This window comes from Dioscorea cayenensis, chromosome 4 (genome assembly GCF_009730915.1).
Source record: "Dioscorea cayenensis subsp. rotundata cultivar TDr96_F1 chromosome 4, TDr96_F1_v2_PseudoChromosome.rev07_lg8_w22 25.fasta, whole genome shotgun sequence".
Classification (NCBI taxonomy): domain Eukaryota; kingdom Viridiplantae; phylum Streptophyta; class Magnoliopsida; order Dioscoreales; family Dioscoreaceae; genus Dioscorea; species Dioscorea cayenensis.
The window spans coordinates 21,123,577-21,151,429 of NC_052474.1; the positions used below are offsets into that span (position 1 = coordinate 21,123,577).

Genomic DNA, 27,853 nt, shown 5'->3' on the forward strand with positions numbered 1-27,853 from the left:
AAAAAGGTTAAAATTTTTGGGACTTGAGTGGCGAAATTCCCGGGCTTGGAGTCCGTGTCGGTCTTCTGATCGGGGAAGCAGTGGAGATCATCTTTTGAGAAAATCAAGCGGACGTCGGAGGAGAAAAGCGGCTGGTTCGGTTGAGAAGACAGAGAGACGAGCAAGAAGCTGTGCTGGTGATGATTCCGGAGAGACAAACGAGTGGTGGTGATGATCACGGCGGCAGAAGTAGCAACTGATGGTCCGCTACTCTTGATCAGTTACGGTTCATCGGTGAAAACATGCAGGCCTCGTCGTTAGGCGATCATCGGCATCAGGCAGAGCTCGTACAGGTTGGGAGTTGCCGATAACTCAACAACGGTGGTTTGGGTCGGCGGTTCGGCGAAGGATCAATGAGAGAATACGTCGGCATGAAGAAGAAGGCTGGCAACAAATACTTGACAAAGCTCAATAGAGAGCTAACAAAGCTAACAAAGCTTGACAGAAAGCAAACAAAGACTAGACGGAAAAGAATTCTGGTAAGACAAAACTCATCGGAGAGTTAACAAAGACGCGGCGGAGATCGGCCGGCATCTGATACCATGATAGAGGATGGAAATAAGTATTTAGCCAGCTCACAATAGATGACACCCTTTGGGTCATATTTATAGAACCAATAAATATACAAGTATAAGTATGCGTATGTATATACGCATATACGTACACAATGTACATACATTAATATATATCTAACAACCATCACAGTATAGAGGTGTGTGAGACATTTGATTATAATAGTATAAATAAATATGGTTAAAACGTAAAACAAAATATCTACATTGTCAATAATAATAATAATAATAATAATAATAATAAATAATTAACTAACATAAATTCCATATCTTGCAATTAGTAAAAAAGTTTACCGGTGTCAACTATTGTATGACACAAAATAAACACTAAGGGGTCGTTTGGTTCGTGGTAATAACATATTACCACGTAATGAGATTACCATGGTAATATGAGTGAGAATGTTATATGGTTGGGAATATTGTGGTAATTTAATATAACTATGTTTGGTTGGAAACTCTTATTACCGGGAATAGTTCATTACCGTGTTTGGTTGTAATGGTAATCAATTTGTTAAAATATAAAAAGTTATAAGATTACCATGGTAATCCAAGATAGACACCAAATTTAGTGGTAATAGGATTACCATTTTCTTGGTAATATTTATAAGTTGGTAATGTGATATTACCATTCACATTATCACCGGTGCAATGCCAAATATGGTAATATTTTCAGATTACCACGTAACACGTGGTAATCTTTCCACATTACCGCGAATCAAACGGCCCCTAAAAAAAAGGGCAAGAATTCGAATCTTTTCCTCAGTACTACAGTTTTTGTACTATTCATGCACTATACACACGGTCCTATACTATTTATAACCCTGGGTGTAGGTCTCTTGGGGGACATAAATAATTATTTCACCCCTCCGATGAAAGAGAAATTTAGAGCTTTGAGAACAGTATGGTTTGTTATTAGAGGAATTTTCTTCTAATTTTTTTCTTGTATTTAATCAGATTACTGAAATATGTAACTATTTATGGAAAGATAATAAAAATCTGTTGTTGCTGCTGGCACATGAAATGGATTTTCAAATTCATTTCACAAAATAGATTTTGAAATTGGTACTAAAACAATTAAAAATCAACCAGTAACAAATTGGTACTCCCTGCATCATTGGGGTAATATTTTCTATTTCCCTAGTATTTAATTCAGTACCCTTAATATGGTAATAATAAAATTAACTTTAAAATGAGTAAATGTACAAATTGGCAGTGACACATGAACCATGAAATTAGGGAAAATTAAGAGAGACGGGCTAACAAAAACCAAGCATGGTCCATGAACCATCAATATCATCTTGAAACCATAAGACTGAGAAAAAGATTCATGAACCACCACCATTCATCAAAGAATCTTCCAATATACCAATTAACTGAATTAAAATGCAGACAGCTAAACCCTGAATCAAAGCACAAGTAGACAATAAAACACAGATTATAGAAAAAGCTTTTTGGTACCAATTTGTCATACATAACATTCAACAGAAGTTCCAAATGAAAATTTCACAAATTTGAGCAAAGAACAAAATCTAAGACTTGAAAGTCAAAATTTGAAATGTGTTTTGAATAAAGACTGGATGAAGATCTAAGCACAATAAAAGTTCTAAATCCGAGATAGTAGGAAGAAATGCAAGACAGTAGGTCAAAATCCAGGTTCTGAGCTCACTCATCATCTTCCTCATCATCAGGTTCAGCTGCATTAAGAGCATTCAATCGCTCAACAAGTTTGGCCTTCCTCTCCTCGTATGTCAGTTTCTTCAGATTATACCTACATCACATAACGGAGTTAAGAAACCGAAGTTTAACTAACACTGACAATTTAATTGGCTCGAAATGTGTTCATTGATGTTAAAGTCGGTCACTAGAGCTTTACCTCTTATGCTCCTTGGGTGGTTCCTTGGTAGATTTCACTGGCATTGGGTCAGCTCGAATGGCTGCATGCACCTTCTTGTACATCTCCTCTATGTCATCAGCTTCAAGTCCTTTCTTTAGGTAGGCGCTAAAGTGTGACTGGTATTTCTCAGGTTCATCATCCATCAAAGCTCTGAAATGAAAGGCAGATATATAAAAAGTCAATAACATTGTATCTGCAAATGGTAAGTAGAACTTTGTACAGTGTAACTCAGGGAGTTTTCATAGTGGAGGGAGTTATTGTTGTGAATAGAGTGAAAGATTCAGTCTCATATGTCAACAAGAATGAACAGTCAACCACAAATATAACTAGAATGAAGATAAAGGCAGAAGATTAAAAATCAAGTGCAGATGACAGACCCTCATGTAACAGGCAACATGATCACCAAAGATATACTTCCTATGAGCCTCCGCATCAAGTTGCTTGTCATCCTTCTTGAAACCAGCAAAGCGCTTCTCACTGTGAGGAATATCAAGACCACCATCTAATGCTCCCTGGTTTACCAGCAGAATAACCATTAGGAAAACACCACAAATTCCAAATGAACAATAATGGCAATACTTCAATTGAGCAGACCTGACTATGACAGATAATTTGTAGAATCTATATCATTACAAACAAAAGGAAGACAGACAAAAATCAACTAGAGTGTAGTGAAGAAAACTTATCCTGGCAGGCTCGGGAAGGTCTTTTCTCCCTTTTAAATTAAGAAAACAACTATTACATACTTTCACCCAAAAAAAAAAGTTACAGGTCAGACTCACAATTCCTAAAGTTGACAATATTTTAATCTTCTAAATGTCATTTTCACCATTGTTGCCATCAAGATCAGGACTTTAAGGTCATTAAACTTCAAATGTAAGTAGGAATGGCAAATACTTGTCAGTAAATAACAAGAAGTATAATGCACTGACAACTTACGCAACAACAAGACCTAAAAATGCTACAATTGATGGCAGAAAGAGTAAGAACATAAAAACCACAAACAAAGTGAAAGGTAGAGTTTCCCACTAGAACTATCAAAGTCACTACTACATGCTGAGCTTGACCTGATTACTCACAAACAATACTTTAAAGAACATGATAAAACATAGAATAAGGAATTGCAGCCAACCTTGAGAGCACCAAAAACACGATTTCCAGTGGTGGTTCTAAGAAGACCAACATCCAAGAGAGCCCGGAATGGCCTCCTGCTCTCAGCTGGCTCCACTGAAAAGTCCTCCCCGGTGGCCTGGACAAAATGAATATATGAATCAATCAAGGATACAAAAATAGAAGCAAAGTAAACCATATCTACCTCAACATTTCCCTGATATTCCTCATCCATTTCAAGCATCTTCAACACGCGGCGGGCCAAAAGAAGGCCAGTGCAGTATGCTCCATTCAGGAAAATAAATCAAATCACAATCAAGAATAGCATTTCACATAAAATCATAAAACAAAATTAATTAAACATGAAAATTTCAGATAAACACCTGCAGCATAGTTAGTGAGACCAACTTCTAATCCATAACGGGGTAGCTCATGGGCATATGCTGCTGCCATGACCATATCACCGGCAATGCTTGCAGATACTATTTGTGCGATGATATTCTTGTTAGTCTGATCAGGACTAGTTAAGACAGCAGGCATAAATATAGTCCATAATACCATATGAATCAATTAACTACCAAAAAGAAAAGGAAAAAACAGCAAAAAAAATTTCTTGGATACAAATCGAACAACAAATCGATATTTGGGAGTGTTATATTTATTTTTATCCTGATTTATGAGGCGAATCCTAGCCCGATAATCAGTCTTCCCAGCTGCAAAACAAATACATTTCCATTATAAACCCAGCAAACATAGTTAGCAGTGTAGCAGGATAACTGGATATGAGTGTTACCCCTCCTTCTCTTAAACTTCACTTGAAAACGCTTGAAGTAAGCCTTGGTCTTCTGGGCTTTCACAAAAACCTACAGTGAAATGACAAAAATTTAACTGACAATGCCATACATTCACAAACCTAAAAAATTCAATGTGATTGTAAATCTTATTTACTCTAAAAAAGATAATTTACAGACAATTATAAAGTTTTGGAATTATTTTCTATATATACACTTGATGTAATTAATTTTTCTTTCTCACTGATGTATTTACTGATCATCAAAGATCAACCTGCAGCTAAAAGAGAGTAAATCCTTGGTCAAAATCTCATCTTTTCCATAATATTCTAATTTTTTCACAGCATTCTTGCAAAATAAAAACCATTCTCCACATCTACACTCCTTGACCTACTCCAACCACTAATTAACAACAAAAACTGCATCAAAATCAATCCTTTCAAGAGATTACTTGCTTGAAACCTCCTAGATTCAGCGTTCAAACATTACACAAACCATAAACCCACAAATCAATCATCAAGAACAAAATGCAATCAAGTTTGATGAATCTCAACAGTTAAACAAGAACCAGAATATCAATAAACACAGGAAATCATAGACATCAAGAATCACCCATGAAAGCAACTAGTCCTAATCGATCTAACAAGAAAAACTCAGGGAAATGCTAGGGTTTCGAGCTCTTACCATCCCGCTTCTCTGATGGGGGCTCTCGCCTTCGCGGCGTTCGGAAAGGGGCAAAAAGGAGGCTTCGAAGGAGTGGGAGAAATCTGGTTTTATAAAACCCTAGCGGCCAAGATCTACGGCTGTCGTTCTTTGTTAGTAATTCAACGGCTAAGATTTCGTTTTGGGACTTGGCTCAATGTGGTCTAATGTGAGTATAGAAATATAAAACTATGTTTATAAAAAAAAAATCAATTAATGTGATAATAATTATATAAAATTTTGACTCAAAATTCAATTAATGTTAATATGTTGGTTAATAAAATAAAATATCAAAAATAAATCACAATTTAATTATATGAGAAAAAAATTTATATGTATATTAATACGGTTAATTAGCTTAATTGTAAACAATAATTTTTATGAGAAAAAATTAAATTGAATGTAAAATCCACACTCTACAACTTCATTATATGTATGCTTCTGTTTTCTATTAACTTAAAAATTAAGAGTTTTTTTTTTACTTAGAAGTTAAATTAACCGTAATTTGTGTAGACAAAGTATGATAGTTACTTCTCAACACTTTTAAGGGGTATGTAAAATTTTTTATAGTCCTTCAACTAAACCCAAGTAAGAAAACTCTCTTATGAGAATAGTCCCATGTCAAAATATGAAAAATCCACACTTACAATGTCCTTTACTCTGTGCTTTAGAATAAAAATCTTTTTATTTTATATATTTCTTCATTTTATTTTTTGTTTTTATACTGTTAGTTATTTTCGAAAGGCTTATTTTATAGTTATTAAATATATTCATCATAACAAATATATATATATATATACACACGAAATATCATATGTGGTATATGCAAATGATGAAAAAAGTAAAAGAGAAAAACTTGAGAAGGACAGATGGAGTTAGGATTTAGAGAGAAAGCGCAAGATGTGGAGGGAGAGAGTTGTTAGATGTTAATCCAACAACCCCGTGAACGTCAATAGAAGATATATCGATTCATATACATATATTCAATGCTCAAAGGCACCACAAGGTTCCTTTCATCTTTTATTTTGTTCTTGTATTATATTATGCATATACTTGCACAACTTTTTACTAAGATATACTAGACAAAAAATTTCATACTTTTGGTTAGTTGGTAGACTCTAGCAATCGGGAAAACATCATAAATCTTTACACAAATTAAAAAAAAAAATGCATTATAGTAATGTTTAACATGCCTAATCTAATACTTGAAAGTCTTCATTTAATTTTTCTATTAAATTATCTCGAATAGCAACATAGAACCGACATTTATACTCCAACAAAATTTACCTATGTTTTCTATAATTAAACCTCTCTTATATATTTTTTTTAACAATATGTGGAGAATCTACATCAAAGATATAGAGTTAATTCATTTACAAATCTGCACCATCCTAAGTGATTTGAACTTTGAACCCGTATTCTCAATATTCTATATAAGGGATATGGTGTCAAGAGACTAAGAAATCAATATAAGATCAATTATTTTTCTTCAAACATGTTCTCTCCGGTTCTTTTACTTGCTCATTTTAACTAATTCACATAGATTAAGAAAGTCAATTAAGGGGGTGTTTGGTTAGATGTAATTCTAAATGCAGTGGATTTTCAATTACAATGTAACTATAAAATACTTGGATTTGAAAATCCAGTAATGTAGAATCTGGTGTTTGGTTGGATGTAATTGAAAACATTGTATTATAGAATTTGGTGTTTGTTTGGATGTAATTGAAAATATGGTATTACAAAATTATATTTTGTTTTTAAACATTATTATTAATAAACTATTTAATAAAAATTGTTATGATATTAATTACAATGTATTAGTATATTTTATTAAATAATTAGGTCAAATTATTATGATATTAAAATAACCAAATTATTAAGATAATAATTAACCAATTCTTAAGAATTTCCCGATTGCAACTCCTTCAAATGCCCTCCGTTCGTCCCTCTTTTGCCTCCGCCTCCACCTCTACCGTCATCTCCATCTCCGCCACCACCATCTCCATCACTCCCACCACCATCACCTCCGCCACCACCCTTACCACCTCCGTCATCTCTATCTCCACCACCACTGCCAACGCCGTCCCTGTCGCAACCATCGTCATCTCAATCCCCCCACCAATGCCGTCCCTTTTGTAGCCTCCCCGGTAATAAACTCGTAGTTCAAAAAGTCCTTCGTTTGGTACACCAGCAAGATCCCTGAATGCCCCTTGTCCTCCTTCGTTCTGATCACGAACCGCCACGCCTCGGCCTCCTCGTCGTACCACGCCGTGGTCGGATCCCGGAAATCCTTCAGCCCCACGTCGAGCGGTGGGATGAGGACGAGCTTCGCTTCTAACTTGTATGGACGAGTTGGTAGATCGGCGGAGCATGATATGGTGCAGAGATGGTTGGAATTAATGGAAGGTGAGGGATTCTCAAATAAAGGATTTGCTTTTACGGCCAATTTGGCCGTAAAACCAAATCCTTTATCCGTACAATTAGAAGGTATTTAAAGTTGCATCAGGAAAAGAGAATTCATACAAACAAACAATGGATTTTGGCACTTAATGTATTTAGAGTTACATGTAACTCTAAATACATCAAAACAAACACCCCCTAAAGGTAGTTGGTAATCTAAAATTTATAACAAAATATATTAACTTTTCAATATTATTTTTATTTAAAATATGATTTAATAAAATGTGTAATTGAATATGATTTATTATACGTTATAAAAGTAAATTTAAAAAACCAATATTTAATACTTCATAAATTTTTTTAAATAGACAAAGTAAAAAAAATAAGAGAAAATCATTTAATAGTCCTTGCAACTTTTTCAAATATCTCCTATAGTCCCTTTGACATTTCAATTTTCTTTGCAGTCTCTTCTTTTTCAGTTTATTTATTTTTTAGTCCATACGTCAATTTTATTTTATTTAAAAATACAATTTAGCTAGTATACGAAATACACTTCTTGTTTATTAGATATTTTTTTATTTAATATTGAATATTTACGTATAACTATATAAGTTTTCATTTAAAATATAACGTTTTTATTTAATATTTGTTTTTTAATGTTTAATATCTTATAGTTTTCAGATATCTATTTTTGTTTCCGCTTTAAAAATTATTAAAAAGCATTTCGATAAAAAAATCTCTGAAAAAGTATTATTACATAAAGTGTCAAAAAAAGGAGGGACTTTTTGAGGATATAAAATAGTTCAGAAATTTTTTAACCAAGTGAGAAAGTTAGAAAGATGATATAAACAATTTCTTAAAAAAAAAAAGCCCGGGGCAAGTGAAAAGGACCCCAGGGGAGTCCTCGCCAATTCAATATTTCATAAAATAAAAAATAAAAATAAAAATAAAAATAAAAAATAAAAATTGAGATGGGCCCCACAAGCACATCCATATATCTAAAACAAAAAACAAGGATTGGTTGATGGTGGGCACAAGCACACCAAGTGATGTTGAGGCACAAGTTCTTTGAGGAACCACAAGCTCTCACTTCCCTTCTCTCATCCCCAACTCCATCACACCTCCATCTCCCGTGTCCTTCTCATCCGATTGCCTTCGGATAACAAGAGCAATCGATAGCTCTGATTGCGGTTTATTCCCCTTCTCTGTCTTCTCCTTGAAGCAGAGAAGCGAATGATTTCATTGCTTTCCACCAGGATGCTTCCTGTTTGCTCCGCCGCTCCCAGTTGCTCTTCTTATTATCAGGTGATTGCTTTTTGCATTTGAGTTTGATTGGTGCTTGTGAATTGTCTCAAATAGCTGCATTTGAGTTGAATTTCAATATATATAGTTTGATTAAGAAATTGTTGTTTCAGTTAGTGTCTTTTTGTAGCTTGTCATTGTCTCATAGATCTCACATTTTGAAGAAAGGATTTTGGTTGTGAAATAGTTGAGTCTGAAGCTTCTGTTGTGAGTTAATGATAAAAAAAAAATTGGATTTTGGAGTTTCTACTCGGTTATAGTGAAGATTTTGACTTTTTTTTACTTGTTATGGGGAGTTTAAGTCACTGATGCTTATGAGAAGTAGAGAAAATAATTGGTTGTCGTGTTTGCAATTTTGTAAATTGGACTGGATAATGTCTTGATTCTGATGTTCATTGATGGAATTATTTTGTTGGATCACTTGGATGTGTTGTTCTCCTTTATAGATCTGGGATGACTATGTTTGCTCACCTTTGTTGCATTTCAACAAAGTATGTTGATGAAATGGTTGGTGTTTCTAATAGTAAGTGCACTCACTCTTCTTGCCTGAACATAGTTGCTGTCCTATGACAGATCTCAAAGGATCTAAGCCATTTTATGGGGTGTAGTGAGAAAATTAAAATATCATTTAGTTTATTCTGGAATGATCTCTCAGCCGGAGAGTTGTCTCCCTGGCAGGCCCCAGTAACCATATTGCTTGAGAAAGGCCAATACAATGTCAAGGACTTCGCATGAATACAGAGCAAAAATATATACTCTCTCTATATATTCTTCTTTACTGTATCTGTTGATTAATACCTCATCTTCAATGCATCACTTTTTTTTATTTCAAAGAGTATTGTTATAAAAGATCTGTGTATTCTTTGTAAGTTTTTTTCCTTTCTGCTTGTCAAAGAGGCTCCTCCTGTTCCAAGAGAGAAGTTGATAAATGTCATGCATTCCATGACAGTACTATATGGAATATTTAAGCTCGATATTCTTTTACTAGTAAAAGAAATCTCATTAATACTGTCTTAACCCATGGGTTGGCAGCTATCTTGTCATGTAGGCACAAGAGCATTTTATCCATTTCAGAAGGCTATACAAGAGAGAAACTTTATTGAGGAAAGGCTCTTCCTTTGCATCCATGATGGAGTTCATGGCCGGGAATCATCTTCGAGACTACATGCTGCAAAATGCATGAATTCTCTTGTTGTGGAAACCCCCGATGATCATGGTTCCTATGATTCATCCATATTGTCTCCATACAACAATGATTTTGATGACATAGTGCGCTCATTTCCAAAAGAATATTTTGATAATGACACTCAAAATCCAACCAACTCATCGTCAGAAGTGATTGGACTCTGGCCTACAAGTGAGGATTTACCAGGATCCAAATTTCCAAGCAGTAAATTCAGTGGTACTATTGAGCATAAGATAAGTAACAATCTTATGGATGCACCACCAAGATCATCTTATGCAGAGCTACCGTCTACAGCTTCCCCTGGTGGATATGAACTTCTGAACCTTCCTGACTCTCTTAGTCAAGGTTCAACTGGACTGTCTGCGTCTTCCTCTTCTGGCTTTACATTTGCAGCTGATAGTATTCCCAGTATTTCCCCTGAGGATTCACTGCCAGTTTCTGGGTCACTTGAGCAAACAAATGGGGATTTCCCTAGTCTACGACAAAGCGTTGAGGATTTTTTTTCTGGAGCTAGTGAATCAGTGGAAACATCTGTGGCTAGATTAGAAGATACTGTGAGAAAAGCATATGATTCATTCACGTTCACAATTTCAGATGCGGTTGAGAGTGTTAAGAATTCGTTTGACAATGCAATCAATGGTTTATTTTCTACAGCTTATAACACCAAAGAGCAAGCTGGTAGTAACTTGACAGGTCTTTCAAGTGAATTGGGAGAGAATGTATACAAGGCAAGTGCTTTCACTATTGATGTATTGAGGAGAACAATTTTCACCGTGGAGGATTCTTTGACAAATGTGTCTAGGTATATTGTTTATTTCTATGGATCAGCAAAGTCTTCTTTGCCACCTGATGTTAGGAATACGCTGAATTTATCTGAAGACAAAATCACAGAAATCTTTCAACCTTTTGGTTCTGCTGCTCAACAGGTATCTTGTTTGCGGGTATCATAATTCATTGTCGTTTTTTATTAGTGTGTTATCTGATCCTCTTGTACTGTAGGCGTCCAAAATAATTGAAGAATTTGAAAAAAATGTTGGCCTGGATCCCAGTGACCCAGTTGTCTCATTTGTACTTCTCCTTGGAGTTTCAGCCACTCTTGGGTATTTGAATACCATTTCTTAAATTTTCTCCAATCCAATTGTTGAGCAATTTAACTAACCCCTTTTTGTCATTTATCTTGAACTTGCAGGGTTTCTTATTGGCTATTGGTATATGGCGGATACTCTGGAGACATATCTCCTGAATTGACCTTGGAGCTTCTAAAAAATGAAGATGGCACCGTGCTCATTGATGTCCGGCCTGAGGCAAGAGACTGTAAATTTCAGCAGCCTTTTCTTTTTTTGTGTTGTTTATTTAAGAATATTTGAGACTTTTCTACCTACATTATATTTTGCAATGTTTCTTATATATCTTTTCTTTCCATTTACTTATTTCTTCTGCTGAAAATGATATTCCTTTCGTATTTGATAAATACCACTTATTAAGATTTCTCTGACAAAAATTTGTTAAAATTTCTCTCTCACCAAATTTTGTTATTATTTCCTTTCCTACATACATATTCTCTGATTTAATGATTCAATGTCTCAGTATCTTTCATATCAAGGTCTGTCAGGTCATTTCTGCAACAATTTCAACTCTGATAAATGATAATCATGCTCCTGTCTTTTACTATTGGTGATGCATAAAGACTCCTATATTTGTGACATCATGTTTTGCTGGTGATGGCCATTAATCTTGTTGAAGGCTTTAAGGGAGAAAGATGGTGTTCCTGACCTCCGCCGAGCAGCTCGATCTCGATATGCAAGCGTAGTTCTCCCTGAGGTTGGTTGATCTACCTTTCACAAGGATGTTTTCTGCTTGTAAAACCAATTCACATAGATAAGTGCCCTATGATTTAAGTCATGTTATTGAACATGCTTGATGTCCTTTTGTTTATTGTCAGGTGCTGATATCATAAAATTAATAATAATTATTGATTTAGTTGCATCCAGTTGCCACTTCTAATATTTCTCTTAGATTAATGGCAAAAATTTACGAGCTTAAAACAAATGGCTGAACCCATAATACCCTCTCTCTGAGAACTACAAGTGTTGCCAACTTATCTTTTGTTCTATGTTTATTGGTAGCAGTTTCATCATGTTGTCACTTTGTTTAAAAAAGAACACTGTGTCTCCATATGAATCAATTCTTTCTACATTTTCTCAATGCCAGAACTTTTCCCAGCTGATGTCAATGTGCTTTTTGTCATATCAGATTGATAATTCCCTCAGGAAGCTGTTGAAGGGTGGAAAAGAAATAGATGATACTCTGATGGCAACTGTCATCAAAAACTTGAAAATTGTTCGAGTATGCCTATGCGACTTTCATATAATTTGCAAATTTTTTTTTGTTTTTTCTGGATTCTGCGAATAATAGTTTTAGGTCTATTGTACTGGTATAGGATGGGTCAAAGATCATTGTTATGGATACCAATGGTAACCGTGCTAAATCAATTGCCAGATCCTTGAAAAAACTTGGTGTCAAGGCAAGTGTTATAAATGCTACATTCAGAAAATAATATAGTGTCAATCTATATATTTTTTTATGTTGCTTTTTCAATTGTTAAACTTTGTCTTTGGATGACAGAAACCGTACTTGCTACAAGGGGGCTTCCAATCATGGGTGAAGAAGGGTCTCCGCATCAAGGAGCTAAAACCTGAAAGTACACTGACTGTACTGAATGAGGTACAATGAGATCATTTTTTATTTCATCACAACCCGAAAAGAAAAGGCCATTCATAGTTGTGATGGTAAATCATCAGGCCATAACCACATAACACATACCCATCTGGATATTTTAGAACAATATGATAAGGATAAATTTCAACTGTTGTCAAAATAGTTCACTGTCTTCAATATATTCTTTTCAATTTATATGCATTATGTCTTTAATTATGAAGATAGGAAGTATCCATTACATTCCCTAGAAAATCTGATATCGATATCTGCACATATACTTCGAGTAGTTTGTAGTGCTACTGCATTCTTCTTGTTCCTACCAGATCTATGATTTGGGGCATTCATAAATTCTGTTTGGTTCCTTAACAGGAAGCTGAAGCTATCCTTGCAGATGTCAAACCTACACCAGCACTTGTTGTTGGATCGGCACTGGTGAGATGATAATAGTCCTGGCTCAAAGTTTGGCAATTTTTCTAATGATGTCTTGCTCTCCTCTTATTTTAAATTTTAGTTAGGATTTTTGTTTGATTGTTGACTAAATTTGAAGCTATTTTAGTCAAGTTGGTGATACGAAACTCCAAGTCTCAGAGATATATTTGTATGTTTATATTTCATGTCAATTTTTGGACTTCTTGCTTGATTTTGTTTTGCCCAGATATCTCTTGAGCTATTTACAAAAAATATTGATATTGGCTGCTTATGTACAGGGCCTTTCTGCAGCCTTCTATGCGTTATTAGGTAAGCAATGCTTCTGTCAGACACCAAAAATTAACATCATTTTTCAAGGTGCATGTTCGTATTCTGATTTTATATGGGAACTAAATGTATTATATTTTGTGGTAGTGGTCTTTCTAACTTGAAATTTCATATTCTGATTTTATTGAACCTGAATGAACTCCAATGGTGCATGTTCTCCTTTGAGCCATTACTTTTTCAGGACATCTGAACACCAATTTTAACTTGTTGAATAGGTCTATAGTTTGGGAAGCAAGATTGAGAAAAGGCTTTTACTAACAATGGTCATTTAACTTCATCTAAGACAATAATTTATGACTGCAAAAATTTCAGAATTGACCCAGAAAATTATTAGTCTCGATTTTTAATTTACCTGCAAATAACCAGAATTAATTTTTTTATTTTTTTATTTTTTTGCAGAATGGGAGAAGACATTACAGGTCATAGCTATTATTGGACTTGGGCTGGTAATCTTTTTACAACTCATTGCTTTTTAACCTTCTTCAAATTCATCCATTGTCTTTAGCATTGCCATGGATTTATAAATTGCCTTAGGAACCTTGCATACAAATACAATTGCTATACTGCATTCATTGTCCATTGTCACCATCCCATGAATTGGTGATAACTATTCAAACTATCTGATATATTCATACAACTGCATCCTGATGCTATGTCCATTCATATGCTTTTTATAGGTGATGAATGATTTGGATTATTTTACTGACGAACCATAGCCTATACGTACTATATGCGTGAGAAAAATAACAAAGTATCTGTTAGCAGGTCTAAGGAAAATCCTGGTTTTACTCCTACTTGCAGAACAAAATGAAATGACAGAATGAACTAAAATACAAACTTTACTAAGGTTCACCAAGATCAAGTCCTAGCAAAATTTCTAGCAAAATTTTCATGCATTTCTAACATGATACCATGAAATAGAATTCAATCCAATTTTTATTATGTACCCAGTTGGAATGGTCATAATAATTCATAAATAAGGAGTACAAAACCAGCTCCCTAAATATATGATCTTGTGCTACATCATGTTATAATCTAACATCCAGTATTTTCAATTTTTCCAGACTGTCTACCGACGATTTGCTTCATATGAGAAGTCAGAGGATTTAAAGGAGGATATGAAGTAAATGATCTGTGTTTCATCAACACACTGTTACTCCATTATTTAACACTGTTTTACCATCTTTATCAATTATACTGCTCTCAGTTCATTTTCTTTTACAGGTTGCTATTCTCTCCTTTCCAAAAAGGGAGCTCAAGCCATTTCCTGGGCAGCTCAAAAATTGGAGCCAAACAAGATTGGGTTACAAACATCTCCCTCATCGACGGCTGTCCAAGATCGTGTCCTCCAGGCAGCAGCGAAGCATGAATCACAACCATCTGATTCCGAGACTGAAAACCTCCCGGAATCTGCAAGTCAGGCTTCAGAAGCTTAGAACTTGGCCTATCCTGGTATTCCTCAATCTAAACATTCTCTAGAGGGTTTCAGATGTGCTGTAATAAATAATGCACAGATGATTCCATTGTCAAGATTTAACATGCTTGTTATGTGTCCTTTCTTTGGTGATGTATGAACAACTCATGCTATTGATTTTTCTGAAATTAGAATCTTGTTTGCAATCTGAAGTTGCAAGGAATAATGAGCACATGAATTCTTTTGCATGACATGATAAGTCTCATTGTATCAAATATTTTGGCTTTAATTGTCTAGAGTGACTTTTCATGGTTCTGATGTGATGATTGTGTGCTGAAGTTTGGAAAGGATTTGATCAGGCATAGCTTTGCTATTTCTGTATTTTCAATTGGTTCTAAATTGATAGCATTTATATCTTAATTAATGTTATGCAATCAAATAAAATTTCAGATGTAAGAAAGGTATTCTTTTGTGGGGAAGGGGGATTTTGAGGATGTTAATCTGCCTTAAAAAGAAAAAGAAAAAAATGGGAGGTTCTGAGTTTCAGTTTGGAGTTGATTTTTTTGGATAATTGAATTGGTTCTTAAAAAAATTAGAAACAAAACAGTTCTCTTAGAAGCAGACAGCTTCTAGATAAGCATTTTTAGGGTATGTTTGGGTTGGTTATTTATTTATTTATGTTAATATGGAATATTTATTTTATATAAGTAATATTTTTGGGACTATTTAAATGTGTTTAAGTTGGCTTATATGAAAAACAAAGGCATTAAAAACATAGTTTTAATATTTGAGAATCCATAATCTCAATAATTTTTTTTGTTGATGTCAGTGAAAACTAGATCATTCAAGCAACCAAAATCTATTACCATTTCACCAATTACTAATCCAATACATAATCTTTAAAAGGCTAACACCATTATTAGCCTGTAAAATTAAATATTGTTACAACATGATAACTTACAGAGACATGCAACATTACCCTACAAGTCATCTAAAGCAGAGATCACTTTAGATTTACATGTTAACCTGAAGCTTGTTTCTATAATATACATTTCACTTCTTTCTCTCAACTGCAGTAAAAAAAAAAAAAGGGATAAACAATATATACAGGTCTTGTGACAGATAACAACTGTCCCAAAGAAATAAACCATCATTTCCAATTTGAGCTGAAGCATTGAAAGTTTTTCAAAGCTGTCTCGGCCAGACTGGTTGTGAAATCTTTACTGACTTTGAATTCTGGTGAACATAACAGTTGAGGAATTGTTGAAGTCTAGATCAACTCATGCTATTGGGAATCCAGTAATAAAGGTTTATTCCTTCTCGGCAATTACCACAAACACATCTTTGGATGACCACTTGCGTCGTACATCTTTGGCCGGTGGATTAATGACGGCTCGTTCTGCATTTTCTAAACGGTAACCAATAACAATCTCTTTTCTTTGTCTGGCACGTAGAATTATCTCATAGAAATTCATCTCTTCGTCTTCACAAAGATAAAGATCAGCCGGTCGTATTTGAATCTCATTACCCTGTTCCAAAGGCAAGTCAATTGAAGATTTTAGACCTTACAGTCAGTTAACCATAAAAAATTTACAACTTCAGATAGAAATAACTTCATCATCAGATTGTTAGTCGCCATGCTATGTTATGTTATAAATTAAGCTACATGTGTATACAGTCAACAGAAATGAAGCCTCTTCCATTGTAAACCCTAAGAATAGATAGCACAGGGCCACGAAGCCCTCCGGATGAAGGCTAGAAGCCTAGAAGACCAGAAAAGGATCCACAGAAGGATTAAAAATGGCTTAAGTTCAAGGCTGACTGTTAACCAGATCCATTGCAAAAAGACCAGTTAATGAATCATGTAATGTTAACCAACAATAAAAAGTTCAACCGAAAATTTAAACTTAAGGATCCAACTCAATCATGAGCAAGCCAGATTTTGTGATGTTCAAACTCAAAAGGTGATTTACTTCTTTGTAGGCCGAACACTTGAAGTTTTGAACAAGCTGCAATATATTATGGTGGTAACTTTAGAGAAATGCCTAACCTCCAGACAATAGGTCAAGTGGTCAACAATATTTGCAACCATGGGAGATGGGAAAAAACTGTTCATGAATTATACTTTAAGAGTCAGTTCACATGGATTAAAAATCGAGTCCAATCTAATTGCTCTTGACCAACCAAAGGTATAAACTCCTTGTCAAGATCAACCAAAGGTATAAACTCAAGGAAAACTTATACCACAAAACAAGATCAATTTTATTTTATTGCTACTAGGAAATATGAAACTGCAAGCCTTATGTAGGTCAAAATGGTAAAGATTGCAAATCAACTCCTACACCTTCCTTAATTAATTGGTCCTCCTAACCGCGTGGCTGTGATGCAATGGTGATGGGCTAAGCATTGGACTTCTTTCTTACAATTTTTCTCAAGATTACACAATTCTGCCTGTTTTATTACAAAATATTTTCAAGTGCATGTCATATACAATCTTTTACCTCATTTTGAAAAATCATTTGCATTGAAGAGTAATCAATCCTTTCTTCCCCAATTATTCTGAACCATTAACTTCCCAACATTGCATCCAATACTAATAAGGGTAGTGAATATAAATTAATATGCAAGTGAACTCCTTACACTTATATATGGACATGTGGATATAGTTTACATAAGTAAACTTGCCTTTGTTAACTAGCCATACATTTAAAAGGCTTAATTTTCTAGATGTATATGTGGATATAGTTCACATTGCCTTTTAGCCAATGTGAATGCTTATAAAAGAATGGGTTGATTCATTATTAATTAAAAGGATTAACTCTTTTTGGTTAATATGGCAGAGAAACTTCATAATCTACTGTCGGCCTCTACCAAATGAATGCCAATGGTGGGGTTAAGTTTTTTTTCCTCACATCCTTCTTCATGACCTAGCTTTTCTTCTTGGTCTTCCAAGTCTTATGCTATAAGAAAAAGCAATTTTACATTTATGTCCTGGTGTAAACTTCTCTTTATATTTGAAGCAAAATCCTCCTGTTCACATGGTCTTGGGCAGTGCCAATGTGCCTCAACTTCTTCGAGGACACTTGTGCAACCCATGACAAGTTGTACGGAAGGAATTCCTTCAACTTCACCCACGAATTAAATATAGTCCGGCCAACACGAGTATCGCCATCTTGGCTAATCCTCCATCAAAGTTTACCAATTTCAATCAAGTACATGGCCACTAATAGAACTTGCTCAACTTACGGGACCTTTGTTGCTTTGCAATACTTATTCATATCCCAAAGAAAATTCTCCAAATTTTTGGCACTCTGAGTGCTATCAAAAGATGACAAACCTAGAACAATTACTCAGGTAATGCTTTGGATTACTTCTAAGTTGAGAAATCCCACATCCTTAAAAGGTTCACATCCACCAAGAGTGCTTGTACCTCCGAATACAACGAATACAAAATTTCCAACAACCGAACCAAACTAACACCTTTTTAATAAGATCCTCATACCTTTGACAAAGGCGAAGAAATAGTGCATCACCTCTAATGATGGAACTAGGATTTTTTTCTAAAAGGTACCCATACAGAAAGGAATTTTTTCTAGGGAGGTCCAACAATAGATTTTACAAATATTTTTCTAAAAATATAATTTTTTACACTATTTTTATATTATATACTGATTTGTCAAAATTCTAGGTGGCCAAACTATAGATTTTTATAAATATTTTTCTAAAAATATAATTTTTTATAAATTAATTTGTAAAAAACTAAGGGCCAAACTATTGATTTTTTAAAATATTTTCTAAAAGAATAATTTTTGTACTCTATTTTTTAAAAAAATACAATTTTTATGCTGCGTGATTGACAATATATGGTTGCTTGCATGGTGGTTTGAATGGAATCATTACTCCACCGTCAAAGTCACTTCAAGCGTCTCCTTCAACCCAAGGAATAAACTCAAGAAAAGCTTATACTATAAGACAGGACTGATATAATTGTATTACTGCTAAGGAATATGAAACTATAATAATTATGATTAGTTATGAAATTGATAAAAAGAGTGAATGACCAGGGGGCCTTCTACTTTTATACCCACAGCCTTACTTGTGATCACTCTTAAGTAAACTGAAATGTTGCATACAACCTAATGCAATTCTCCTTTATTTCTTCCCCCAATTAGAACACCGACTAACATATGATTTATTTATTTTTCTTCCTCTAATTAGGAAATCAACCAACATATGATTATTCCTTTCCTCTATTTAGGAAACATTGCATTATTATTTGTTGTCATACTTAGTTTTTTCATGGTCTCCTATTGTTGAGTTTGGTAACAAGTCCTCTTATAGACCTTTAAACTATGTTCAACAGATAATAGAATATAAAGACAAACTAAATCAAGGAAAGAACCCTATCTGAGTTATTGGGCCAAAGGCATTGTCCAATTGTACAAGACAGGATTGAACCTATTTATCTTCTTGTAAAGAGTTATCATTTGTATATTGCTTGAATTATGTACTAACAAACAAATAGAGATAACCAAAATAAATATACTCTTGCAAGAAACAAAAAGATCTGGGAAGGAAAAATTGTACCTCTTCAGCAAAGAGCTCTTCCAAAACATCATTTATTTGCCTGTCCTCTGCAACCATTGCAAGTGCCATGCTGACAAGTTCGTTCGATAGGACATAATCACTTATTTTTGACATGGATAACAAGTTCTTGGTCCTAGGGTCCAGGATTTCACTAATTATCACAGATTTGTCTGATGCCTGCTGCATCTCTCCGATCCAGGAACCCTGAGAAAAGCTTCCTCGAGGAACATGTGAAACCATCGCCTCTCTATACGGAAGTCTCTTGGCCTGCAATGCATTGATGGTTAGTTTACTATAAACTACCTTGAAGATCAAAAGACAAATAAGTTGGGAACACCAGTTGTTTACAATTCACTATAAGGATGTTCACATAAGTAGACACTAACTGTTGAACAAGCAGTCTAAGCTAGAAAGGCATTCAGCAGCTCTGAATAGGTAGTTCCATCTGAGCATCATATCAATATCAAAACATGCATGCATACACAAACAACACATTGGTAGATGCAATTTCCTGGAAGATAAGAGTTAATTGTGGTGCTTCCCTTTATCTCTTCTTCTAATCTAGAAGTTTCCAAGACTAGCAAGAATTTGGCATGAGTGCTCTTTGGTCAGTTAAAATTATCAAAGACATTGGCGTATATTCATTATGTCCCACTGAAAACCATATGAGAAATGTAAGAGAACATACCTGAATATCTCTAATAAGAAGTAAGGTTGCAAGAGACCTAGAATCAGCTTGAATTGCAGAATCTTCCAAAGATTCATCAGCCAAAATCAAAATCTGAACAAGAGAATATGCACAATTGTAGGTAGGAAAATTGCATACCATCAAAAATCATATTCATAAAAGTACATGAGAATTACTTACAGAATCAAATAATTGCAAGGGAAGGCTTTCCAAGTGCCGCCGAATGACGGCATTTCCTTCACGATTGACCAGAGATATATTCTCCAATCGACCGAGATCCAAACCCCCATCAATAAGTTTCTTATCCCTTTCATTCTCTGGCACCTCATTGAACATCCACAGTTCAGATCCAGGTGCTAGAAAAGCATCCAGCACCTGAAAGAAACATTGTTCACAAGAATGAAAACCGGAAATCATGTGCTTAATCAATGAGGAATAGCAGAATGAAAGAAGAGAATTTATGGTGTATTATTATATTAAGTTCTATGTCCAAATTCCATTGCCAACAACTGGCTTGCTAGCCAAAAATGCATTGAAACAACTTGACAAATGAGCATCATTAACCCACTCCCAATCTATCACAAGCAAGACAAAAGAGTGAAAGACATAAAACCTTACACAGAAAATTAATAACAACCAAATAATAACAGCTTGAGGTTAAAATTCTGATACACAAGAATGATTCAAACACTGATGCATGCCATGTAAAAATGGTGATGGATCTTTCCCATCCAACCATCCAAGACACCACAAACTGTAGCAAAACATGAATACCAGCAGAGGTCTTCTTATCAGTCTTGTCCAGCACCATTGTACACATGGGGACTGAATCAAGGCTCCTCTAATCTAAGATCTAAGGTAAGAAAGGTTAGCTGTTAGCGTCAAGTACAGTCATTAACATGTGCATATGAATTCATCATTGTAATCTGATGGTTGATGGAACACAAATGTCAGACAACAGAAAAAAGATCATAAGAAACAAACTGGATCCATTAGAAACTGGACCAAAAACCTGAGGTCCTGTATACACCAAAAAAAATAAAAAAAAGAGTGACCGAAGGCAGCAAATTACAATTTTCAAGTAACAATAGCTCAAATTTACTCGATTATTGATAGGAAAAGAAGATGCATCGTTATAAAAATTGAAGCACATAATGAATTTTCTCTAAAATTTGAGATATAAACTATGAATCTGGTCATATTCGCAAATGTTGGTATTTCCCTAGAGAAAAGATAATGTTCTAAAATTAAAATTAAGGTCTGAATAGTCATTTTAACACATGTTGAGAACAGCAATAAAATGCCTTATGACTGCAACAAAGACAAATCATCCATTCATAGAGGACAGGATGAAGGCTAGGTCAGAAAAATGGAACAGCATCCAGAGTTGGGACAAGTAGGCAATAAACAGAGAAATAGTTCAAGTTTTATAATAGCTTAATGCAAGCGGATCTAGTGCATGATTTGATGAGGAAAAGGATACATATACACGCAAGTTAGTAAGTTGCATCCATTCCATAACAGCTTTGTTTCATCTAACGGACTGTAAGGAAAGATTCCAGCACTGTACAGCCTGCTCATGTATTTCACTTCCACACAAAAAAAAAAGACTATCTGCCTTAATACATAAATTTTCCTCCCTACTTCAAAGATGATAAACCCTGTATAATTTATTACTGAATCATCTATGATCAAAACACTCAGAAAAGCATTACGATCAGAACACTCAGAAAAGTATTACGTGCAATCTCATTGTGGATCCTTGTGGAGTTTACCATAATCATATCTTCCATATCACGCCTCCAACCACAAAAAAGTATCCTTTCAGGAGATTTGGGATCAATAAAATCCTTTGGTAGGTACCCTCCTTGAACCTGCAGAATTAATACAAAAGAGAAGGTATTAGGGGCTTCAAAAGGAATAACTCACCACAATCATATCATCAATATCCCGCCTCCATCCACAAAGTAGAATCTTCTGTGGCTTTCTTGCAGGCCGGACAATGTCTATGTATACTGCTTCATGGACCTGAATGATAAAATTAATTGTACTTGTGTAAGTTGGCTATTGTACTATACTGCATATTAGCAATTTTCGGGGGGGATCAAGCCTAAATAATGCAAACTAGAAAAGGGTTTCGCTGGACAGACCAAGTAACAATCTCTATCTCAATCCTTTTATCTTAGTAGAGCATTGATCCATGAACCTTTTTTGTCTTTTTTTTTTGTTGCCAATCTGTAACCTTGTTGTATAAACTAGAAACCCCTTGTTCCTATTAATTTGCACCACACAGATGAGACTCAATCCGTACCGTACTCTAAAATTAAATAACATCTGCGCAAACCAAAACTCTGCACTCAGACAAAAAAGTCATCAAATTCAAGACAAAGCTCCCCTGTTTTGGCTTCTGATACTCATTACACACAACATGCCCTAAGACACTAGTTATACACAAGATAACAGGAGGTCAAGACATTCACTGATTAACATCCTTCACTGAACAATACTAATATCAAGCACCAGCTTTTAAACACTTGCATTGCAGCAATTACATGCTTGAGAGCAACATATAGAAAAATAAATGTCAAGAAAAAGGTTGGAATATTAATGTTGTGTTAGAGGCAGAAGCTATTTCTTTTCTCCCTATGGTTAACTAGGCAGACATATAAAATAAGAGCGAATACCTCAGAGCATAAAAACTAGAAAGTTGACATGTTAATTAAGAGTCACAAAAAACATTTAAAAAAAAATGAAAAATGAAGGCCGAAATTCAGCTATGGAACGAGACTTTGCTAAATATATATATTATGAAAATTCAACCATACATGACAAAAAAGATCCAATTCAATTAATTGTTGCATGAATTAAGTAATGGTCAATGTGCACTGGTGTTAGGATTTCTATATAATTCATTTAAAAAAAAAGACAGATATTATGGAGAGATCAGGAGAAGAAATTCTAAATATATCATCAGTTCAGAAATGTATAACCATATGAGCATAATCAGGCCATCCAAAGAAGAAGAAATCACCACAGGCAATATGGACGGAGAATAGGTATCATCATCTTCTGCAATCACAAGTAATTCATCCCCCTCTTGAAGAACATAGGAATCATCAGGATTCAAAATGATCTTTCCTCCAGAAGATGCTACCTTCACTCCACATGGAACGGCATCAGGAAAGCTAATTAGCACATCTTCAAATGGCATCCCATCTAATTGAGGCCACCTTTTAATGTAAAACTCACAGTTTTCAAACCCCAGAATATCTTCCCAAATCTGCCAAAACCCAACAAATAATTGTGGTTAAGAAACAGAGATGAACAGATAAATGGAGCATTTGTTCATGCATTATTCTTCAAATTGTTGACAACACTACCTACAACAAAATAATCATTTTTACATACTGAAATTTATCAGGAACGAAGGGCAGAAGAGAAGTGAACCAAACTGACAGTAGAGTTCAGTCAGATAGGAAACGATCTGTAGCATATATATGGAGACCAAAGATAAAATGAAGTATCAACCAAACGTATGCACACCACGATATATCTAAGCATAACCATATAACTGATGAAGAAACCAAAAGCCAAGTAGCTATTTTCATAGAGAATTCAATTTTGGTTTTATCTGTCCATTGATAGTCAACGAAACTTGGCTGCTGCAATTTAGTGAATTGAACTGTAGATATCATGTTCTGTTAACACGAAGACGATCTTGTATAAGCAAACACCCAAAATTCATTTCAAGCAAACAATAATAATAGGCATTCTTTCCTATATTCTCACCTATCAGGAATGGAATAAGATGATCTCCCTCACACATGCAGAATATATTTAACACAAGAGTTTTATCTATAAAAATGAGCCTGTAGATCTTATTGGCCGGAAGCACATAAAATTACAGACGACATTCATGTGTAAATAAACACCCATGATTCATTTGAAGCAAACAACAATAACAGGTAGCCTTTCCAATATTTGCACCTATCAGGAGTGGAATAGGATGATATGCGTGGCAGATGCATATTTTGTGGTACGCACAATGTCTATAAAAATGAGCCTGTAGATATTACTGGCCAGAAGCACATAACAGTACAGATCAAACGGTATCAAAGAACAAGAAGGTTGAACTTGACCTGAGCAAGACCTGGTTGACGAGCACACTGAATCATCAAGCGTCCAATCACATCATGGGCAACAACAGTCTCAACAAGATCCCCTCCTACAAGTTTTACTAGAACCTCATTATCAAGATCACCCAGTTCCACCACTATGTGTCCTCTTAACCCTTCTTTAACTCCAGTTAAACTCAAAACAGTTCTCAATGCTCGTGCATCACTCTGAGATATATCCAATTAAACAAGTGATAAGTAAACATTACAAACTATAAGAACCATCCAAAGTTTCTGCTAGAATATGACCTGATCAGCATTACCATCTTCAGCCAGAACAACCACTGCACGAGCTTTAGAAACAGATACCTGCCAAATGCCAGATGGTTTAGGACAAAAAAAAAAGGTTAGCTATCTAAAAGATGACTACAAACTGCAATCATTGAATAGGCTATATATTAAAGAGATGACCAAACACCACTATCCATTATCTGGCAATAACCAAGTGGGAAATACAAGCAGAAATCACACCATTTCTGGAAAATAATTCGAATTTAACATGGCAATGCACAGGGAAAAAAAAAAGATGACCTTCTTAAGATCAGCAAGAATTAGAGGGCTTCCACTTCTGCATATGACCGACGTTCCCTTAAAGTCAAACTCCATTTTAGCTATGTCAAGTTCCATTTCCTCCTTGTCTCGCTCTGCCATCACAACTACAGTTCCACCACCTAAACTCTCATTAGCAATTGCCAACTGATTCAGTAAAGATCCCTGTTCCCACCCAAACATTAGATGGTAAGAAAGGGAAAAACCAGCAAGCAGATTTGCATATGTAAAAATGATACTGTTCATTCATGATTTCAATCCATGACTAGGAACAATCTAAGTAACCAATGGAATGCTCCTAGAAATTGCCAGCCTCCTGTATAAATCCTGAAAGGAATTTATGATATGAAATATAAGCACAGTTGAAAACAATGTTTTTATCTTTTGGCAAAAATCTGACAAAATTTCTCTTCATTGAATAACTAAGACTAGTTAGCCCACAACAGCCCTTCCGCAATGAGTTGAACTATTGATATCAGAAAGGCATAGAAGGAAAAAAAAAATGCTACTGAGAAACCAATAGCTTGCTAACATGGTACCTCAAGGTTTTACTTTAACAACCCTTTTATATTAAATGAATGAATTGTTGACATGGTACCTCCAGTAACAAGAAGTTGCAACATATATTTTGACACACATTTTTGACAAAGCACACCTTAGATTAAAAGAAATATTGCATCATCTATCTAGTAATTGCTAACTAGAAACCAATAGCTCACAGTCTCTGCACGGCAAACATCTATATCATTTGCTCAAGACAAAACCACTGAGTCTCCAAGTGTATTATATCATTTACTTTTGAAATGCTAGATAAGAAATGAAAAGCAATGTACAAAAGCATTGGATCTAGTACCAGCTTGTCACTCCAACCAAGTATCAGTGTGTGATTTTTTTCAATCACTTCACTCCTTCCCTTCCTCAGTGAATCAAACTTCTCAGAGATTGCATCAGACACAAGCCCAAGCATCATGGCAAATATGAGCATTCCACCAAAACTGATAGACACAGAAACTAATTTGGGACCAATACCAACAGAATTGGCATGGTTCCCAGAATCAGCTACAAAGGTCCATGATAACCACAAACAATCTGCTAAAACATCATCTGTGACACCATAAAGAGCCAAACCGCCAAGGCATATCAGCATCAAGGTAGCAAGTAGTAAAGCCGATGGTTTAGCATATGGATGAACTGATAGGAATAAATCAACTTGATAGGCTAACTGCTTGTTAAGAGAAACTCCTTCAGTATCCGATGACCTCAACCGTGAAATCCGATCAATATACTTGAGAATAATAAGAGGGATGGACAACATAGTGACTGAAAAGAACAGAGCAGAATTTTTTAAATGTTTATTTGACGTATGTTCATCAACTTGTGGTGTAACGCTGGCAACATCCAAGTGATCATAGAAAGCACAAGCTTGTAATCTTCTATTCAGCATCAACATCTGGTCCTGTAAGAAAATAAGAGAGCCAAACTGATAAGTATATCAAAAAGGGAGACACCAACCTAGAATTTGGCATGTCCCTCAGATCCCGTTATTATATAAAATAGAGATTACCACTCATGAAAAGTTACAGCCTTAAAAGGACGGCAAAGTTAGAATGTAAAGAGTCAATTTATAAAGAAGTGCAAATAGATGGTAACCTATAAGACTTCACCTGTAGATTCCCAACTTGCCCCTGCAGTGAGAAATTTTTGTGAAGCAGAGAACTGAAGCATGCGATGATAAACTGCAAGAAACACCAGACAAATATAGACCAAAATAAGACCACCTTCATATGACAAAATTATTAATTTCAAACATTAACAAATGAATTTTCAAACTAGAAACAATGTGATACTGGTAACAGCACGAACAATCACATAGTCCAAGTGATAAAAAAAAAAACACAATAATGAACAAACACAATGCCAGAAAGCATATGATATCATAGAATCAACAAATGCCTATCAGCATGAAGTAAGATTTCACTAACTACCAAATCAAAAGACATCAAATTGAGATTCAACAACAAATAAATCAGAAGATACATGAGAAAAATAAAAGATCAGTATCTTACTAAAAAGAGAAATACAGAACATGAGACTATGATCCTTGTGTATAAGCTTCACAAAAGTCACAGAAACAATATAGAAGATTAGAAAGAGTATAAATCTCACTCACCTAAAAACATTGACTCAAGACCTCCCAGATAAGAACCATAGGAAACAGAGAAGAAAACCAATCAAACGCAAACCATAAACCCAATCAGAAGATTCAGAACTCAATAAACAAACATAAATTCAAGAAAACGTAGATGTGACATAAAAAAGGAACAAAATAATCCAAGAAAATCGCACAAACCGCAGACAAAGCAGCCGCAGGCCGTCCGATCCTAGCCCTACTACCACCACCCAAAACCCCACCACCTCTAGCCCCAGTTGCCCTATCTTCCCGGCAGCTCTCCACTCCATCAGGCTTCCCCTTGTCCGCCAACGTCGATGGCGTATCGAAACAAACCTTCCTTTTCACAGCCGCATACCTCGGATCCCTCCGCCGGATGGGCGGCGCTGCAGAGGTGGGCGGGGAGGAAGTGGCGGATGAGGAGCTGAAACTCGAGCGCTGGGGCCTGGCATCGCGGAAGAAGGACTTTGGAGGCTGAGGCAGCTCGGCCAGAGGTGGAAGGGAAGGCGGAGGAGGGTTTTCTAGGGTTGATGAGGGGTCTAGATCGCGCCGGTGTGGTGGCGGGGAGGAAGGGGGCGGCGGAGGGGAAGAACCAGTCCCGGTGAACGGGCGGCGGTGAAGCCTCGGAGGAGTCCAAGGAGGACATTTTGGTGATTAGATTGATCTTGGAGGGGTGTTTTTGGAAGTAGGGGTTTTTAATTAGGTCGTAGCTAGGTTTTTATTAATAGCACTAATGGTTTAATTAGGGTTTTAATGCAATGATTAACGAGTAAACGGCAATTTTTTTAATGAATCTTAAT

At 35.3% G+C, this 27,853-nt stretch overlaps 3 protein-coding genes across 3 annotated transcripts; 1 reads left to right on the forward strand and 2 right to left on the reverse strand.

Annotated features, from left to right (window-relative positions):
• Nucleotides 1–2,044: 2,044 nt before the first annotated feature.
• Nucleotides 2,045–5,206, reverse strand: LOC120259522 (60S ribosomal protein L5-like). Its single transcript, XM_039267139.1, has 9 exons — nt 5,091–5,206; nt 4,409–4,478; nt 4,237–4,328; nt 3,999–4,125; nt 3,821–3,900; nt 3,638–3,754; nt 2,879–3,017; nt 2,485–2,653; nt 2,045–2,379 (listed from the first exon to the last, which is right to left on the reverse strand). The coding sequence occupies exons 1-9, from the start codon at nt 5,091–5,093 to the stop codon at nt 2,274–2,276; spliced, it is 903 nt and encodes a 300-aa protein (XP_039123073.1). The 5' UTR covers nt 5,094–5,206; the 3' UTR covers nt 2,045–2,273.
• A 3,338-nt stretch (nt 5,207–8,544) lies between these two features.
• On the forward strand, nt 8,545–15,170 carry LOC120258881. Its single transcript, XM_039266342.1, is given in 14 exon segments — nt 8,545–8,813; nt 9,843–10,922; nt 10,996–11,096; nt 11,186–11,300; nt 11,740–11,817; nt 12,250–12,342; nt 12,437–12,520; nt 12,622–12,720; nt 13,084–13,146; nt 13,422–13,452; nt 13,870–13,916; nt 14,535–14,593; nt 14,695–14,713; nt 14,715–15,170. Coding segments are annotated over 14 exon segments (2,133 nt in total). The 5' UTR covers nt 8,545–8,741; the 3' UTR covers nt 14,907–15,170.
• A 579-nt stretch (nt 15,171–15,749) lies between these two features.
• On the reverse strand, nt 15,750–27,759 carry LOC120258478 (probable ion channel CASTOR). Its single transcript, XM_039265901.1, is given in 13 exon segments — nt 15,750–16,413; nt 19,472–19,738; nt 20,160–20,252; nt 20,340–20,534; nt 22,089–22,187; nt 23,191–23,439; nt 24,299–24,502; nt 24,584–24,643; nt 24,866–25,048; nt 25,737–26,339; nt 26,548–26,619; nt 27,234–27,603; nt 27,605–27,759. Coding segments are annotated over 13 exon segments (2,709 nt in total). The 5' UTR covers nt 27,700–27,759; the 3' UTR covers nt 15,750–16,194.
• Nucleotides 27,760–27,853: the final 94 nt, after the last annotated feature.

What these genes read in the sequence shown, in the direction of transcription:
- LOC120259522 (XM_039267139.1), bottom strand. An exon ending in GTGTTTTTGGTGCTCTCAAG is followed by an intron (nt 3,018 to 3,637) that starts GTTGGCTGCAAT and finishes CTGGTAAACCAG; the next exon opens with GGAGCATTAGATGGTGGTCT. An exon ending in TGCCTGTTACATGAGGGTCT is followed by an intron (nt 2,654 to 2,878) that starts GTCATCTGCACT and finishes TTCATTTCAGAG; the next exon opens with CTTTGATGGATGATGAACCT.